The 16,527-nt window shown below is 54.8% G+C and overlaps 1 protein-coding gene across 4 annotated transcripts; it reads left to right on the top strand.

The window, feature by feature from the left end:
• Positions 1 to 154: 154 nt before the first annotated feature.
• Positions 155 to 11,525, top strand: CCR7 (C-C motif chemokine receptor 7). 4 transcript variants are annotated; one of them, XM_032871572.1, is made up of 4 exons: positions 159 to 225; positions 2,073 to 2,309; positions 6,724 to 6,773; positions 9,677 to 11,525. In XM_032871572.1, the coding sequence occupies exons 3-4, from the start codon at positions 6,732 to 6,734 to the stop codon at positions 10,754 to 10,756; spliced, it is 1,122 nt and encodes a 373-aa protein (XP_032727463.1). In that variant the 5' UTR covers positions 159 to 225; positions 2,073 to 2,309; positions 6,724 to 6,731; the 3' UTR covers positions 10,757 to 11,525. The 4 variants fall into 4 exon arrangements, with proteins under 4 accessions (XP_032727462.1, XP_032727463.1, XP_032727465.1 ...); XM_032871571.1 differs by lacking the exon at positions 2,073 to 2,309 and having other exon boundaries at positions 155 to 225; XM_032871574.1 differs by lacking the exons at positions 2,073 to 2,309; positions 6,724 to 6,773 and having other exon boundaries at positions 174 to 225.
• The last annotated feature ends 5,002 nt before the right edge of the window (positions 11,526 to 16,527 follow it).

Below are 16,527 nucleotides of genomic sequence, written 5' to 3'. Positions count from 1 at the left end.
TGAGTGGGCTGTCACTGTCACCTTCTCATACCCCTTGGTTCTAGAAGGCACCGTGGGGGCCGCGGTTGAGGTCGGATTGGAGGAAGGAGCTGGGGTAGGAGGGGCAGAGAAGAGGGTGGCTCCTCTCAGAACTTAAAAGCACTTCCTCCCCAGACAGTGGGAGCTCAAGAGCCGGCACAGCCTTCCTGTGTGGTTTCAACTGCCCAGAGAGTGTCATGGACCTGGGTGAGTGAGCCTCCCCATGTGGGAAAGAGCAGCACGAGGTCACTCTGACATCCAGCCTGACCCCGTGGAATGGAGGTGGAGGAGGGGGATGGAAAGCACGGGGGAGCCTCCCAACTAATCAGGGTCTGTCCTGGTGAGAATCAGCCACCCTGTTCTCCCAGGCACAACAGATGCACCTTTCAGAGCTGGGGAAAGGGGTGACCACTGGCACCAGGAAAGACAGGGGGAGGTGGGGGTGGCGAGATGGTGTCTTCCTAGAAAGTGAGGACTGGAGAAGGCTGCAGGTCTGGGGTTGGTGGTGATCTGGATGGACCCTGTCTTCATCTCCGCTTGGGGTGATGGGTGAGGCTCCCTGGGACCTGTTTCTTCAGGGGAGAAGTCCTCAGAGGGCTCCGGGCCCTCCACTCCTCGTCCTCCCTCTGCTTTCTACCTTTCTCGCCTGCTAAGCAGGGATCAGAAGCTCCGTGCTCTTAGGAGCAAAGGGAAGGTTAGGGTATGCAGTAGGGGGTAGGAAAAACGCAAGCAGGCTCCACATCCCTCTGGCTCCCGCCCCATGCAGGTTAAAGGCTGGGTGGGCAACAGGAAATGGGACAACAATGGGGCATTCAGCCTGGAGAAGTCATAGCCCACTTCACGTTTTCTGCCCTGGCCAATGACTCATCCCTTTAAAAAGCCTGTCCTCTGATCGAAACTTGGTCTTAATGAGAGGGATTACAAAAGAAGCTTTGAGAGGGTTGTGAGGGGTATGGGGTACGTCCAGCTCCAGACACCCCATGTGTAAATCTCGGCTACGAAGTCAGACCCGGCTGAGGCTACAGAGGCCAAGTTCCTGGATGGTTCATTCTCACCAGCAAGCGAAGCACCACGGCAGCCTCAAAGCCGCAAGAGGTTGCCTTTAAAAAGTGAAGGTTCACTGGTGCGCCCTGTGCTGTCCTCACACTCCTCCCACCGCACCACAGCCTCTTGCCTCTACTCTGCCTACCCCCTCCCCTGGCCTACCCAGAACCCCAGGTGGACCCAGCAATCCTCTGTAAATGGGTTAAAGTAGCCACCTGACCCACGACTGGAATGCCTGGCAGGTGGGACCGGATCCTTGCATCTCCATCTCAGAGGCTTTGGGGGTATGAGCAGAGAGTTTGTGGAATGAATGAATGAATGAATGAATGAATGACATCAACAACTCTGAGTTGATTTCAGTTTTTAAAAATCTCTTCCGACATCCTCTCCTCCCAGCAGACTGTTCCCCAATCCCACTCCCCAGACCCCCGCCCCCCCCCGCCACTTACCACAGTCACAGAATGCAGGCCATCGCCCATTGAGGACTGGTTCCTGACTCCCTGTGGCACCTCCGGGAGGGAGATCTATATGACCTCTGTGTGTCCCCGTGGGGTGCTGGGAAATGTTGGGAAACCTGCTCCCGTGGAGCGGGAGGGGAGCTGACTGGCAGTTTCCATAGTGTAAATTCTCCCGCCACAGTTGACTTCAAGCCTCAGACCAATTCAAGGCCTGAAATGACTGAATAGAGAGTCAGGGAGGGCCGTGCACCATGGCTCCACGGGCCTCTGAGAACCAACTCTGGGCCACCACTGAGGGTCTTCCCCCAGACCTGGGTTTGGGGTGCTAGCCTCACAGGCTTTGATGCGGGGAGGGAGGGCAACCTCTGGTTTGGGAGAAAGGGATGTTCTCGCCCGCTTCACTCAACTCGAGAGAGAGAGCCCCAACGGCCAAGCCTGAAATACTGGTAGGAAGGGAAGCCACTGAGGGAAGCTTTGCTCAGAACAGACTCAGGGCCGTTGGTGGGGCGGATGGGCCATGAACGATCTGTTTTTCTCTCTCCGTCTGCCCAGTAGGGAGCAAGAGGTGGGTGAAAAAGCAGAGTTTCTGTTACACAAAATGAAAACACCAAAGCTGAAGCTGGGCTGAGCTGGTCTCTTTCATGATTTGAATGAGCAGCCCCAGGCACCCTCCCACCTTTGAGAGAGGAGTCTTAAGACCTCAGAATTCTCCAAAACAGAGAAAAGAAAAAATAAGCCTGTGAGAGACTTATGTGTCATAGCTTGGTCTGAAATGGTGGCAGAGGGAAGGTAAAAGAATGCTGAGCAAAAGCCTCCTGGCCTGGGAGCATGGCTGGGAAGGAAGGGAGCGCTGCAGCCTCTGGGAGCTGTTGGGAAAATCTGGTCTCTTTGGTACCTTCTTCCAGTCACTTCTCATTGATGGGGGAATTCGGTCATGACCAGTCTTGTGGGGAGAGAGTCACCCAGGTGCCTAAGCCACTGAGACAGGGGGAGACATAGTGCTCATGGGGTCTCCGTGAGGCACGTGGAAAGTTCCAGAGAAAAGTGGTGACCATGGAACATGGGTCGGAAGAGCATTTAAGTTGGGTTTTGAAAGGCATGTCCAAGCTTTCAAACCAGACAAGGAGGAACAAGGGAGGCGGGAGGTGGCAGGGAGAGCAGACTCGGTTTCCATCAGGGGCCAACAAAGCAAATGAGGGAAGGGACACAAGATGTAGTAAGTGGAGGGGAGCAGAGTGAACCAGAGCAGGCAAGCCCCACCGAAAGTCATCCAAATGGAAATCCAATGTAGCCAAGCAGAACATCGTGGGGGCTCAGCCTGTGGACTCCCCGTCAGTCAGCTCCGACAAAAGCTAACAGAAACAAGGTAGGAGCAAGTGGAAGGAGGCGTAAAGAACGTGGCCACGCCAAGGAGGAAGGTAAGAAGGGAGGCAAGAGGCACAGGAAGGACCAGTCTTCAAGATTTTGTGTGGCCCTGCTGAGAGGTTGTCCTGAAAGCAATAGGGAGCCAGTGAAGATTTTTCTTTTTCAGTCAGGTGAGTTAAGGGATGTGGGCTGCATTTCAGAAGGAACTCTGAAAGTCTGATGTCAGGACAGAGGTGGGGCCGACTCTGAGATGATAGGGGACAGGAGCAACAGAGCTAGATGACCCACACAATGTGGGAAAGTGAGGACTCTCATCATGCTCCATGGAGGTCTCTAGACATAGAGGACTCAAGAGAAATGTAAGGTAACACAGGTAGTGAGAGTTCCAATCAAATCTCAGAGCCATCTCTTAGCAGCTGTGTGACACTGGGCAAGTGGCTTAACCTCTCTGGGCCACTGTTTTTTGGAATAGCATGAGAATCACAAGGCATCGTTCACAGGATGTTATGAGGGAGAGATACAGAAAGACTAAGAGGCAGCATAAAGATGGCTTAGGAATGTGGTTTCTGGAAACTGAAGGATTCAAAGCCCAGCTCCATTTTTAGCCAACCGTGTGACTCTGGGAAATTTGCTAATCTCTTGTGCTTCAGTTTCCTCAGTCTTAGATGGGAATTATAGTAGTACCTACCTACCATGATGACAGTGATCATACATGGAACGATTTGGTGCATAGTGAGAGCTCAGTGAATTTGAATTCTATCACTGGGTAAAGAAGTTGATATCATAGGGACTGCAAGGTTCCCTTAGCTGTCCTATCTTCCTGCCTGTTGTCTGAAAGGGGAGCCCCCAGGCTTCTCACCTTCTCTCCAAATTTCCTTACCCCTGCCCGGCTTCTTCCCTCCCCCTCTCTTCTGCCTCCCCTAAAAAAGTTGTGTTGGCAGGTGAGGAATTCCAGAAAGGAAAAATTTTGGGGTGGCTTTTGGGGCCAGCTAAATGGGTACCCATGATTCCCTAGAGGGTCTGGAAAATGTGGGGATGAAAGTTAGGGATTTGGAAGAGCAACCAACCAGCAATCCCTCCACCCAGACAGGAAAGCAGTTTTCCTTGCTGGGGGCTCAGGTTGGAGTTCTAGGAAATTTTCTTCTCATTATGATTATTACTAGAAACCCAAGAACTCAGAAAATACCCAACATATAAGTCATCCACATCTCAGCCCCTAAGATTCCCAACTTCAGTGGCCTCACCCAAGCTGCTGCCCAAGGCTTGTTGCTTTATGACTCTGTAACAGACAGAAATGATCTGACTCATGGCCACTGACCAGGCTCCTGCCACACACCAGAGTTCCCCTAAATTCCCATTTGGTTACCTTTCTTGAAAACAGCCTGTTTTGGTTCTACGGATCCTTGTTCATCCACCGTTTCCAATACACCTGGAATGAGAAATCTTGTACACACACACACATAGCCTAGTCTCAACCCCTTTCCCCTCCCCTCCACCAGGGGCAAAGGAATGGGACAGGGCCCCCAGGGAAGGGGTTGATGGAGTGAAATAGAAACAGTTCTTACTCCTTGCATCTACCCGTTGTGACTTATCAAAACTTTGAGGTTTCTCGGTTCTCACTGACAGTCAAAGTGGGCTTTCTCTAGAGTAACGAAAGATTTGTGCCTGTTTAAAGAAACCTCGAGCACTTCACACCAAGATGAGTCAGTGGAGAATGGGCGGTGCGTTGGACCCTGACAAAAGCGTGTTGAAGATAGAGATGTGGGCTTGAGGGCGGCCTCCCACGGTAATTCGATGAGGGAGGGGGATGGGAGGGGGAGCTAGGACGTTGCGCAGTCCTCTATTCCTACCTAGGACTGCAGATACACAGGGGCAAGCCGGGGACAATGGGACAGTGCGTGCCTGTCCTCAGAAAGAGAAGACATAGCCAGGAAGGCAGGTGCAGGCAGGCAGTGAGGGGCTTGACCGCCATACTAAGCTTCAGGGCCTTCCTCTGTAGGGCTGGAGGGAGAGGTCCTCAGGATTTAGGAGGCCTGGTGGGGGTTGGCATCATAGCGCTGCCTTAGAAAGTGTCTAGCAGTAGTGTGCAATATAACTTGCCTGAGGTGGGAAAACTATGTATTTATTTTTGTGGCTTGAGGCTCTTCCTCCTTGGCCCAGGAACGCCCCCAAGCCCAGAATCCCCTGCCTTAGGCACTCCACCTGGAGCGTGCAGTAAATTGGGTGTCGTGCAGAGAGATTTCCAGCAGGTGGCGCTGTAGCCAAGGACAGAGAATCCCTGGCAATCCGCTCCCTCGTGAGAAGCAGAACCCCTTGCTTTCAGGAAGAGGGTCCCCAGCTTCCAGAAGGTGCCTGAAGCGGAGTCCCAAGCATTTCCCTGTCCCTTTTGAGACTGGAGGTGTGACCGGCCTGCAAGTCCTGCCTAGGCATTCATCTGTGGCATCCTAGTTACTGATTGTGCTGTGGGCCAGGCCCTGGCTAGAAGGCTGAGGGTCAGGTTCCTGGGAGGGGGCTACAAAGGTCAGAAAGCACAACTCCTGTCCTTTGGGTGCTCCCAGAGGTTAGGTGAGATAAGACTGCTACATAAATTACCCCGTGCACTGTCCTCCCTGCTCAGCCCTCAGAGGAAGTAAGTTCCCACTCCAGCCCTCACCTCAGCCACAAAGCAGAACTGAGTGGCCAAGGCCCCATCCTCTGTCGGCAGCTCACCAGGCCTGTGCTAACCTGGGGTCTCAACCCGCTGCTCAGACTCAAGAGAGCCTCCTGACTTCTAGAATGTACCCAGGTTCTGACCCTGCTCTGCGCAGGCCGGGCAGGCTCCCCTCCCATGGCTGAGTGTCTTCCCTTTTCCCACATCTTGAGAGGCCCCAGATTAGAAACAAGTTAAAGAGCAAACATACCCACACACACTTCAGTCAAGCAAAAAAAGTAGTTACCTCGGAGAATAGTCTCTATCGTACCATACCGTCCTAGGACTGCGTCCCCTCAGGTCACCCCGGCGCTCTCTTCCCCGGAAGAAGGAGAAGCTGGGGCATTCATTCACTCACTCACTCACTCGTTCATTCACTCATCAACCCACAGTTCCTGGATGCCGTCTTCATTCCGGGCCTGCACTGGGTGAAAGGGAAGAGGTCCCTGCTTCACCGACAGGCTGAGGGTGTAGGCCAAGAAAACCACAAGTTGGCCTTAATGATTGTCAGTTGAATGAGGGGTTGTGGGGAGCAGGTGGGTCCCCGAAGCACTTTACCGTCCTTGAGATGCCAGGAAATAACCTCACTCCTCCACCTAGCCCTGTGGCATCAGCCTGTCTCCTCAGCTGGCCTCACCCAGAGGACACTTGGGCTACAGATGGGGTTGCCCACTCACCCGGATGCAGGAAAGATGCTCCCCAATGGCTACTGGCAAGGAGCAGTGCAGGACACACACACACACACAGAGTTACCATCACCCCCCTCAAGGCCTTGCTTCCCACACAACCTGGGGTGGGAGGGGCCACTCAAACCCAGGAGTCAGGGTCAGGTGAAACTCAGCCTTGAGGGGCAGTGTGGGCCAGAGTGAGCTTTCCAATTCCAGAAGATGCTCTGAAGAGCCAGGAAGGGGGTGGGAAGCAGGGGCTGCCATGCATTCTGATCCCACTAAGAGGAGGTGAGGGCCGGCAAGGCTGGGCAGCCAGCCAGGTGCTTCAAGGCACAATCTGGTTCTGATGTTCCAGGCAAACGAGGTGCCTGGGGCTTGTGGGGAAAGTTCCCAACAGTGCCCCCACCCCTCCCTGAGGCCTTCTTTCCTAACAAAGAGCTGCCCCTGCCAAGCAGTAACTTTCTCACCTTGTCTCCTGCAGGGAAACCAATGAAAAGCCTGCTGGTGGTGGCTCTCCTTGTCATTTTCCAGGTGAGATCTGCGCCCATCAAAAGCTCTGTTCCCTCCCCCATACCCCCTCCCCAAGCCCACCCTTTCCCACCCCCAGAATCCTGGTGGTGGAGGAGGGGGGCACTTGCTATAAAGAAAGAGACCCAGACACAAACCCACCCGCTGTTCCTTAAGCCGGTGGCTGCCCCTCTCCATCTGCTGAGTGACCCTACAAGCTACACATGGTCTCCAAACGTCCTGGATGCCGCTTAAATTAAAACACAGGGGAAATAAGATACCACCTTCTCCCCCACCGCACTTGCACCGTCCCCATTCGGGATACAGAAATGCGGGCTCCGTCTGAGTCTGTCAAGGGGAACGGCACAAAGCAACGGCTGTGAGTTTCCTGGAGTCTGTGCATGTGTGTGCACAGCCGTGCGTGCAAAACTTCATACATGAGTCGAGAGAACATGTGGTCTGGTGGCATCATTACGATCCTATTACCCCAAAGCTGTCTCCCGCCCCCGGTGTCCAGCCAAAGCCTCTTCTGGAGGCCCCAGTCCCTTCTATGAAATAAAGAGGCCCATCTGAGCCCCACTTAGTGGGGAGGGAAGAAAGCATGGGGCCCAGGACACTGGGGGTAGGGTAGTGTACATACTTTATAGGTCCCCAAACTCTGCAGGAGCCAAGTCCCCCAGTTTACACTGTTCTGCTTCTCAGTCCCAGAAATGCAGACAGGAAAGCTGGCCCCACTGAGCCCTGGAGTTAGAAGAAACTGTAACTCATAGTCTACTCTCTTCCATTGGTTGGGGGTGGGAGCTCTCTGGAGGGGGAGGGGGAGGCCAAGTCCAAAGCTGGAGAGGCAGGCCTTCAAAATTTGGCTTTTCCCCAAGTCTGGAGGCCAGAGGGGCAGCTTTCCAGGAGCTCCGGCCAGAGGCAGGCCCCAAGCTGGGCACTGTTCCCAAAACCCCATCCCAGAGGCCCCCCCGGAGCTTGGGCCACAGCCCACAGCCTGGCCCCCTTCCCCATCACCACTCCCTCCCCTCTTTCAGGACTTGGGAGGGGCTGTATTGCTAGAAGTGGAGAATGGAAGATTGGGGAGGGGATGAGGGACAGCTGGGGCTCATTCTTCTCTTTACTTGGGGGAATGGGGGTGGCTCAGACGGGGCAGGATGTGGTGGAGCTGTGGGCTGCAGAGGCATCATGCCTAGTGGCCCAGAGTCCGGAAGTAGTAAAGGGAGAAAAAAGAGGGCAGGTCATGCTGGTGGGGAGCACTCTTCATAAAGGCTGGGTATACCCCCCTTATGTCCGGGGACTCCAGACTTATAACCCTGAGACTTACCATGGGTTAAGGCTGAGAGCAGCCAGCCTCTTCAGGAACCCCAGGCTGCAGTCATGCCCAGATGAGGGGAAAGGGGGGTGCCGCTAACTTTTCTCAAGATAGCAGTGCCCAGAGAAAAGGCTCTTGAATATTATTTTGTCCTCGTTCTGTGACAGTGATAAATTCAGGATTTGGAAGTGAGAAAGACAGAGAGACAGGATGTGGGAAAGAGACCGGGATCCACTCCGGCTGTGTGACCTTGAACAAAGTTCTCCAAAACCCTCCCTTTCCTCATCTCTAAAGTCCCTCCAGCTCCCCAGGTGCATGAAAACCCATCACTGTGAGCTGCCCAGAGCCCAGTTCCCAGAGGAGGGGCCATGAGCTTCCCCAGGCAGCCCCGAAGCCCAGCTGCCAGCCTACAGAGGCTCAGCTGTCCCTGTGCACAGGGGTGCAGGGGCGCATGCCCTCCTTCATTGATAAAATCACAACAGGTTGCCTGATACTTCAGCTTGGCCTACAAACGGGCTAAAAAAAAAAAAAAAAAAGATCCTGAGCTGCTGAGCCCGGCTGATTGGGATCTGCCGGAAGAGACTGGGAGGAAGAGAGACACAGAGAGGTAGGGGGAGAGGGTGGGAGCCCAAAGGGAGAGTAGGAGACAACGGAGACCCATGCTCTTCCTAGGGATGCAGGGAGGACTCCATCACAGCTGAGGAGGCAGTGGCCCAGGAGGGCACCCTCCACCCTATCATAGCTGTACAGTTCAGTGCCCTTGGGCACATGTTGCCGGAGCCCCTGCTTCGTGCGGGGCACCGTACCTCGGGCCCTGGGATCCGTAGAATTTTGCAAGTCACTCATCACCCAAGGTCACAGCAGCTTGCCCCAAACCAGGGTTTTGAGGCTTCTTAACAGAGTATCTGCCTTCTGGCTCCAGGCCCTCCTCAACCTGAACCCCGACATGGATTTCCCCTCAAAAGCTGAAGTACTTTGCAGGCTTCCTGGAAAACTCTTTCTAGCAGATTCTAAAAGGAGACTCAAGATGAAAGACACACGTTCCTCCTCTTCTGGAGTTTCTGGGCACCAGAACCAAGGTTAAGCACCTCACCCCAGCCATGGAGGGAGATTAGAGTCGTCTCCATCTCACCGATGAGGATACTGAGGCTCAGAGATAAAGTGTGTTTATGTGGCCCGAGGCTCATGAGACCTCAAAGCCCAGATGATTTCCAGTCCACTGTCAGGGCACATAATGCCAAGCCTCTCTGAGTTGGTGAGAACAGACCCTTGCTACTTACTAGAAGTGCAGAATCTCGGGTCCCAGCCTATCTGATCAGGACACGCATTTTGACAAGATCGCCAGGTAATTCATGTGCATGTTAAATTTTGGGAGGCACCAGTTTTAAGCCAGGGAACCACCTGGGAAGTTTAGGAAACCAGATCCCAGGGCTCCACCCCCATAGATTCCAGGTTCGTAGGTCCCAGGTGGGGCCCAAGAATTTGCAGGCTTTGTGGGTGATGCCCCTAATGGGGACGACTGCTCTGGGCAATCCTGGGGCCTCAAGGTGAGCTGAGTTGAGCTGGATCCCACTTGGCTAAACTGGATGGCGTTGCCCTGTTCCCTCCCCCGCAGGTGTGCCTGTGCCAAGATGAGGTCACCGATGATTACATCGGAGACAATACCACTGTGGACTACACTCTCTACGAGTCCGTATGCTTCAAGAAAGACGTGCGGAACTTTAAAGCCTGGTTCCTGCCACTCATGTACACCATCATTTGCTTCATGGGCCTGCTGGGCAACGGGCTGGTCGTACTGACCTACATCTACTTCAAGAGGCTCAAGACTATGACCGACACCTATCTACTCAACCTGGCCATGGCCGACATCCTCTTCCTCCTGACCCTTCCCTTCTGGGCCTATAGCGCAGCCAAGTCCTGGATCTTTGGTGTGCACGTTTGCAAGATCATCTTCGGCATCTACAAGATAAGCTTCTTCAGCGGCATGCTGCTGCTTCTTTGCATCAGCATTGACCGCTATGTGGCCATTGTCCAGGCCGTCTCGGCCCACCGCCACCGTGCCCGCGTTCTCCTCATCAGCAAGCTGTCCTGCGTGGGCATCTGGATGCTGGCCATGGTGCTGTCCACCCCAGAGCTGCTGTACAGCGGCCTCCAGAAAAGCAGCAGCGAGCAAGCCCTGCGGTGCTCCCTCGTCACGGAGCACGTGGAAGACCTGATCACCATCCAGGTGGCCCAGATGGTGGTAGGCTTTCTGATCCCCCTGGGGGCCATGAGCTTCTGCTACCTCGTCATCATCCGCACCCTGCTCCAGGCCCGCAACTTCGAGCGCAACAAGGCCATCAAGGTCATCATCGCCGTGGTCGTGGTCTTCATCGCCTTCCAGCTGCCCTACAATGGGGTGGTCTTAGCCCAGACGGTGGCCAACTTCAATATCACGGGCAGCGGCAGCTGTGAGCTCAGTAAGCAGCTCAACATTGCCTATGACGTCACCTATAGCCTGGCCTGCGTCCGCTGCTGCGTCAACCCTTTCTTGTATGCCTTCATTGGTGTCAAGTTCAGGAACGACCTCTTCAAGCTCTTCAAGGACTTGGGCTGCCTGAGCCAGGAACGGCTCCGCCAGTGGTCTTCCTGCCGCCACACCCGGCGCTCCTCCATGAGCGTGGAGGCTGAGACCACCACCACCTTCTCCCCGTAGGTGGCGCTCCACTCGGACGAGAGGGACCTCTCCCAGGGCCCTGGTGCCCTGGGAACCGGACGGGCAGCAGGAGACTCGGGCTCCAAAAGCTGCAGAGGGAAAGGCAGTCCTGGCCATGAAGCTCTGTCTCGTGGGGAGAGGACGTGCAGCAGCCCAGACCCCTGGCCTTAACTACCTCCACCCAGGTTCCAAAGCGTTGTGACCGAAAAGCTGCGCCAAATCCTGAGACACTCCAAAACCAAGGCTGCTGTCCCCCAGACCAAGAACCAAGAGTGGAAGTGGGAAAACAGTCTGCACTTGGAGTGAAGGGAGAGTTGGTAACAGGTGGACCAGAGAAGGACGCCTGGCAAGTCCTCTGAATGAAACTCCTTCTGACCCAGGAAGACATCCTCCCTGAGAGTAAAGGGTTAAGGCAAGGTCTTCCAGAAAATAAGGCTTTGTCTCTGAGACCTGAGATGGTGGGGAGACTTCTCGGCTTGGCAGGGAAAGGGGAGGACAGCGGGTCAAAATCTCTGAATTCCTCCCTCCGTCTCTTTCTCCACTGTCATCTGAGCCACCAAGGAATGGCAGGCTCCAGACCTCCCTGAAACCACACTTGCCCAGTGCCTGCCACCTCTCATCAGGCCGCTGCCCGCCCAGGCTCTCCTCAGGGAGGGGCGTGGTGTTTCCTGCGGGCCAAGCCAGCAGCCTTGCCTGGGCCAAAACCACGCTCCCGGCCAGGACTCTGGGGCACAGATGACGTGCGGCGAGCCCTTCTCGGGTCTCAGCTCTGCTCCGAAGGAGGAGAGGGCAGGCAGAGAGGTTTGGGACCGGGACAGGGGGTGGAGGAGTGGTGACAGTACTGACTGCTGAAGGCCAGTGAGCTGCTCTTTGTTCTTAGTCATGGGGACAAAAAAAACGCTCATCCTGTCCTGCTTTCAGTTCATTAAGACAGCGCAGTTTACTCACAGACAAATACAAGTTTTCCTTTGCGGAAACAACAGCTTTAAAAGAAATGGGGAACATTTTCGGTAAATGGCAAATGGGTATGTCCCTGTTTTGCAAGCCCCTACTTCCTACCCGACCACCTCCTCTTCTCTGCTCTCCCTGGGCTTCATTTCTGATAGATGATCAGAGCCGTGGGGTCTGCCAAGCTATGCTCCAAGCCCCTCCTGTGACACCATCCCAGAAGGCTGAAAGAGGGAGGGGGAGGGAAAGCACAGGGTGCCCAACTTGCAAATGCCCTTCCAGAGCTCGTGGGAGAGGACCCAAGCCTGTGCCATCAGCAGTGACCCACAGATGTGGCATGAGCTGAACTTTGGAGAGAGCCAAGCTGTCCTTAAAACTTCAATGGCTGGGAGCTCTCCATCACCTTTAGCAACATTTACTCACTGGTCAGCTCGTCCCGTCCCTGCTCGGTCTGTAACTAGAGCCCATAACCCTTTGTCAGTCCCTTCAAGCTCCCCACAATGGTTCTTAGAGGGAGGGCTGCCTCCACCCCTGGGCACCCAGACTACAGCATGCTGGATTAAGGAGGCTGGGCATGGCATCCATGTGATAGGTTGCACCCTTTGCTTGGAAGCCAAGTTCATCCACGACCCATCCCTACAGATCACCGTTGCAGTTATAGCCGATGTCCAGTGACCCATCACGGAGGGGCAGGGATCGGGGAACAGCCACTGACCACAACATAGATCCATGTCCCTGGGATTCTGGATGCCTCCCCGGAACCCTGACTCCTCCAAGCCAGAGAGGAGGTTAGCCCAAAGCTGTGATGCACGAGGAGGCAGCTGAAGGGCCCAGCACAGCGAGAGCTGGGGGCCTGGCAGGGGGCGAGAGGGAGGGGATACTCGGGTAAAGGTGATAGTATACATTTTCCAGAGAGCCCGCTTGGTAACGCAGCCTATTCTCTCTGGTCCTCAGCACTTGACATTTGTCTCCTCCGTGGGCTGCACTGGGCACGACTTGTTGGCCAGCATGCCCTGGGGAAAAGGAAACTGGCCCGGGTGCAGGCAGGGGGGAGTCGTGCTTTCCACAGCAGCGCTGAGTAGTAAAACATGCAGCTACAGATGTGTGTGCATGAGTGTGGGGTGTGGGGAGGACCCCAGAGCGCCTGTGGGGTCCCCGAGAGGAGCATGGAGCCCACTGGTATGTACATCCTAATGAGGGTACAGGCAGGAAACCGATCCTCCGTTCCTGAATGGAGGAATTCAAGGGCACACTCATGAACTGGAAGCCAGGCCAACCGCACAAACGCCATCTCGGCTTCAGATACATTTTTCTAAAATAACTGGACATCTCCGAGTATTTACAAAGACAACAGAACCCCAGCCATGTTAATTCCCCAAACTGCTCTATCTCGGGTCATAGCTGGCCTGGCCCCTGCTCCCTTGCCCAGCGCTCTCCTGGGCCTACCCTGAACTTTGGGGGACCCCTAGGAAGAAGGAACAAACTCACTGGGGAGCCCCCCTTCCCCAGCACCCAAGGTTTCTCTCTCCCTTTCTGTCATCTGCTTCATACAACTGCTCCCATGAACTGGTTTCATGGCCCCCACTGCCCCCCGTCCTGTCTCTTGTAGCTTTCCCCTTCTCTCCATCCCCATCCTCCCTAGCTGCACCCCCAGGGCCCACCTCTGCCCTTACAGCCAGAAGCACCACACCTCAAGAATCATGGATTCACAGGACTGCAAGGGACCACAGGGATCTGCTGGCCCACCCCAATCAGCCTCTAGATGGGGAAACTGAGGCCCAGAAGGAGGAACTGACTTGCTTAAAGAGACTTTGCAATATAAGAATACCAGATCAGCTGGCTTTGGGGGCCTGAGGGTCTGGCAGGATTATGGGAAGCGGATGGGAGAGAGCAGACCTCTGAAGCCAGGCTGACTGGGAACCTCATCTCTGTTGCTTCCCAGCTGTGTGACCTTCAGCTGTTGCTCAAGTGCTCTGAGGCTCAGATTTCTCAACAGCAAGATGGAGAGGATTTGGCAAACACGTCGCAAGCGACTGGAATGTGGAACGTGGTGATGAGGAGCAGGGGTTCTGCGGCCAGACTGCCTGGTTTGAATCTCAGCTAAGCTCCTCAGGCTCCTTACTTAGTCTGTGTTTCGGTTTCCTAGTCTGTGTAATGGGGGAAATCATAGCACCTACCTCCTAGGACTGTTGTGAGGGGCAAGTAAATTCACTGATGTCAAATGCTTAGAAATCCTTCTGGAAGTGTTGTTGATAATCATTAAGAAATGTTTAATACATGGTAGCTTAAAAAAAAAAAAAGTTTCCACAAGTTTCCACCAGGAAACCAAATTCAATTCCTTAGCCCCATTTCCATCCCCCCACAACTTATAAATCAACCTGGAGGACAGCCTGAAGATGAGTCAGTCTGCCCTTCCCACCAACTGGACGGGTAGGCCAACCGAGGCTCAGAGAGCTAGATTACTCACCTGAGGTTTCTTAGGAGCTCTTGGCTGCACTAGAACTTGAGCCCAGGATCCCGAGCTCCAGCCAGAGGTCTTCCTGTGGATCTCCTGCACTCCCCTACACTCCCCTGCACTCCCCTACACATCCACCCCAGCCTACGCCATCCATGTCCCAGACCATGCAGCTCTGCTCTGGCAAGCACTGTCCCTCCTGTCCTGTGGCCAGGCCCTTAAGGAGCAGCTCCCCTCACCCCCATGAATAGTGCCTGTCCTTGGCCCTGAGTCCAGGAGAATGAGGTACAAAGAAAAGAAATGTGGCAGCTGGTCCAAGGGAATTCAGGCAACTGATCTTTTTAAAGAAAGGATCCTCTCTGAGAGTCAGATTTATTTCTGTACTGAAGGTAAATAGTTGGAGGGAGAAGAAACAGGCCTTTGGGGGCAGGGGTGGGAGTCGAGGCAAATGAGATGGGGAGTGGAGGGGAGCAGAAGGAGGGGGAAAGTGGGGCAGGGGTTCATTCTAGGGGCAACCCAGCTAGGGGCCCGACTTGGAGAGTATTGTCAGTGGGTGGAACCAGTCAGGTGGGTAGAAAGGGGCTATATTAGTCTTAGAGACAGGGGGGCTCATGGCCCTCTTTGCCAGGAGGGGGTTAGAAATGGCCCAGTTTCCCTGGTCTGAGCCCCTAGAAAAACCCCAGGGAGTAAAAGAGGGGGTTCTTCTCCCTGAGCTCAAAAGAACAACCTGGCGAGCCCTCCTGGCCTCCTCTCTGTGACAGCAGATGTGTGAGAGGCCCTGCAGGGAGTAGACGTCTCATCACACATACACACATGCACGCGCGCGCACACACCCGTGCGTGTGCACACACCACGCCCCAGCTCTGTCGTTTGTCTTTTCGGGGGCCTAGAAAGAGACACAGACAAGGGGTCTGCTGCAGAAAAGGCTACACAGCCCCTTGCTCGGCCAAAGCAGCTCTAGTCTAACACATCTTAACTGACCTCCTCCTAAATCAGAAATGGGGACCCATGAATGCTCCCACGGATGTGTGTGTGTGTGTGTGCGTGTGTGTGCGCGCGCGTACGCACACGCGCACTTGCACGTGTACATGGCCCAGTTCAGACTGTTCTTCTTCCCGCCTTCTCTGGGAGGATGGATATTACCTTATTTTTGTCTCTTGTTCCCTAACCCCAGGGAGTTCACTTGCTGGGTTCCTCCATGTGTCATAGTAACCACTGCGCAGGGCGGCCTCTGGGTTCTCGTCTCCGTGTAAACAAACACAGGACTGCACGAGCAGGCCTTGCCGGGTTCTGGCCCTCTCCACTCCCTCCTGGGGCGCTAGGTCTCGAGGTCAGACATCCGTCCCCTTAGCTGGAGGGCTGGGGAAGAAACACATGTTGCCCCCGACCCCTCTCATGCCTGGGTCAGAGCCTGCTCAGGGCCACAGAGTTCATGTTTATTCCGAGTAAAGAGCTGACATTGGTAAGTGCCACGGATACCACAGATGAAATGTCCCAAATCCTTTCCCAGCATTTAAAAGGAGGCCTGGAACTGCACGCACATTTATCTTTTCTGGTTTGTGCAAACAGTACTCGAGTAACGGAAACAGGAACACGGTCGCATGCGAAGGCCAAGTGCTGCGTTCTTCCCAGGCCCAGGAGGTGTTTTCTGTGGCCGAGCCAGGGGCCAGGGGTCACCCACGGTGGCACCAGCTCTGTCTCTTGCCCAGAAGCTTGGGCTTCGTCCCCGGTAGCTAACTCCCTGGACATTGCCATTTGGTCTGCGCTAACACCTCTTTCCGCCACCTGCCTTCAGGGACACTCAGCTGCCAAGGCATGTGGCAGGCCGCCTCAGGCCTTGGGGAGTCCAGGGAAAGGGAGCAGGAAGAACAGTGGGAAGTGGGAAGCTCTGAGCCTTCAGGGGTTCAGGGAGTCACCCGTCTGCCTTTACCTTCATCTTCAGATCAGGACACAGGTCTGGACACACCTGGAAGCCTTCAGTCCCTGTCAAAGGCAGAACTTGGATTTTTGTCCAAGGGCTACACCTGCTCTGCCTTCTTCTCAGTTACCCGACCCCCAGCCACGTCTCCCTACACCCTAACTCAGGGAGACTGTGGACCGCCAGGAGCTGGTGAGACTTCATTGCTGGGAGCATCCGAGGCTGGGTGACACCAGGGCGGGGGGCTGTCGAAGAAGGGACTGCGGGAATCACAGAGCCTCAGGTGTAGAAAAGACCTTGCCTAGGAGGGAAGACAGGCTCTTATTTACTGAGTGCCTGCGATGTGCCAGGGACGGTGCTGGGTATGGCACCTGCCGCTGAGTTCTCGGGACAACAGGTGAAGACGTTGAGGTTTATAGGAAGTTTGTGTGACTTCCCTGAGGTGACACA

Source organism: Lontra canadensis, unplaced genomic scaffold (assembly GCF_010015895.1).
Source record: "Lontra canadensis isolate GAN:19392208 unplaced genomic scaffold, GSC_riverotter_1.0 scaffold43, whole genome shotgun sequence".
Taxonomy (NCBI): domain Eukaryota; kingdom Metazoa; phylum Chordata; class Mammalia; order Carnivora; family Mustelidae; genus Lontra; species Lontra canadensis.
Note: the sequence above shows the minus strand (reverse complement) of the source record. Positions and strands in the feature narration are given on the sequence as shown.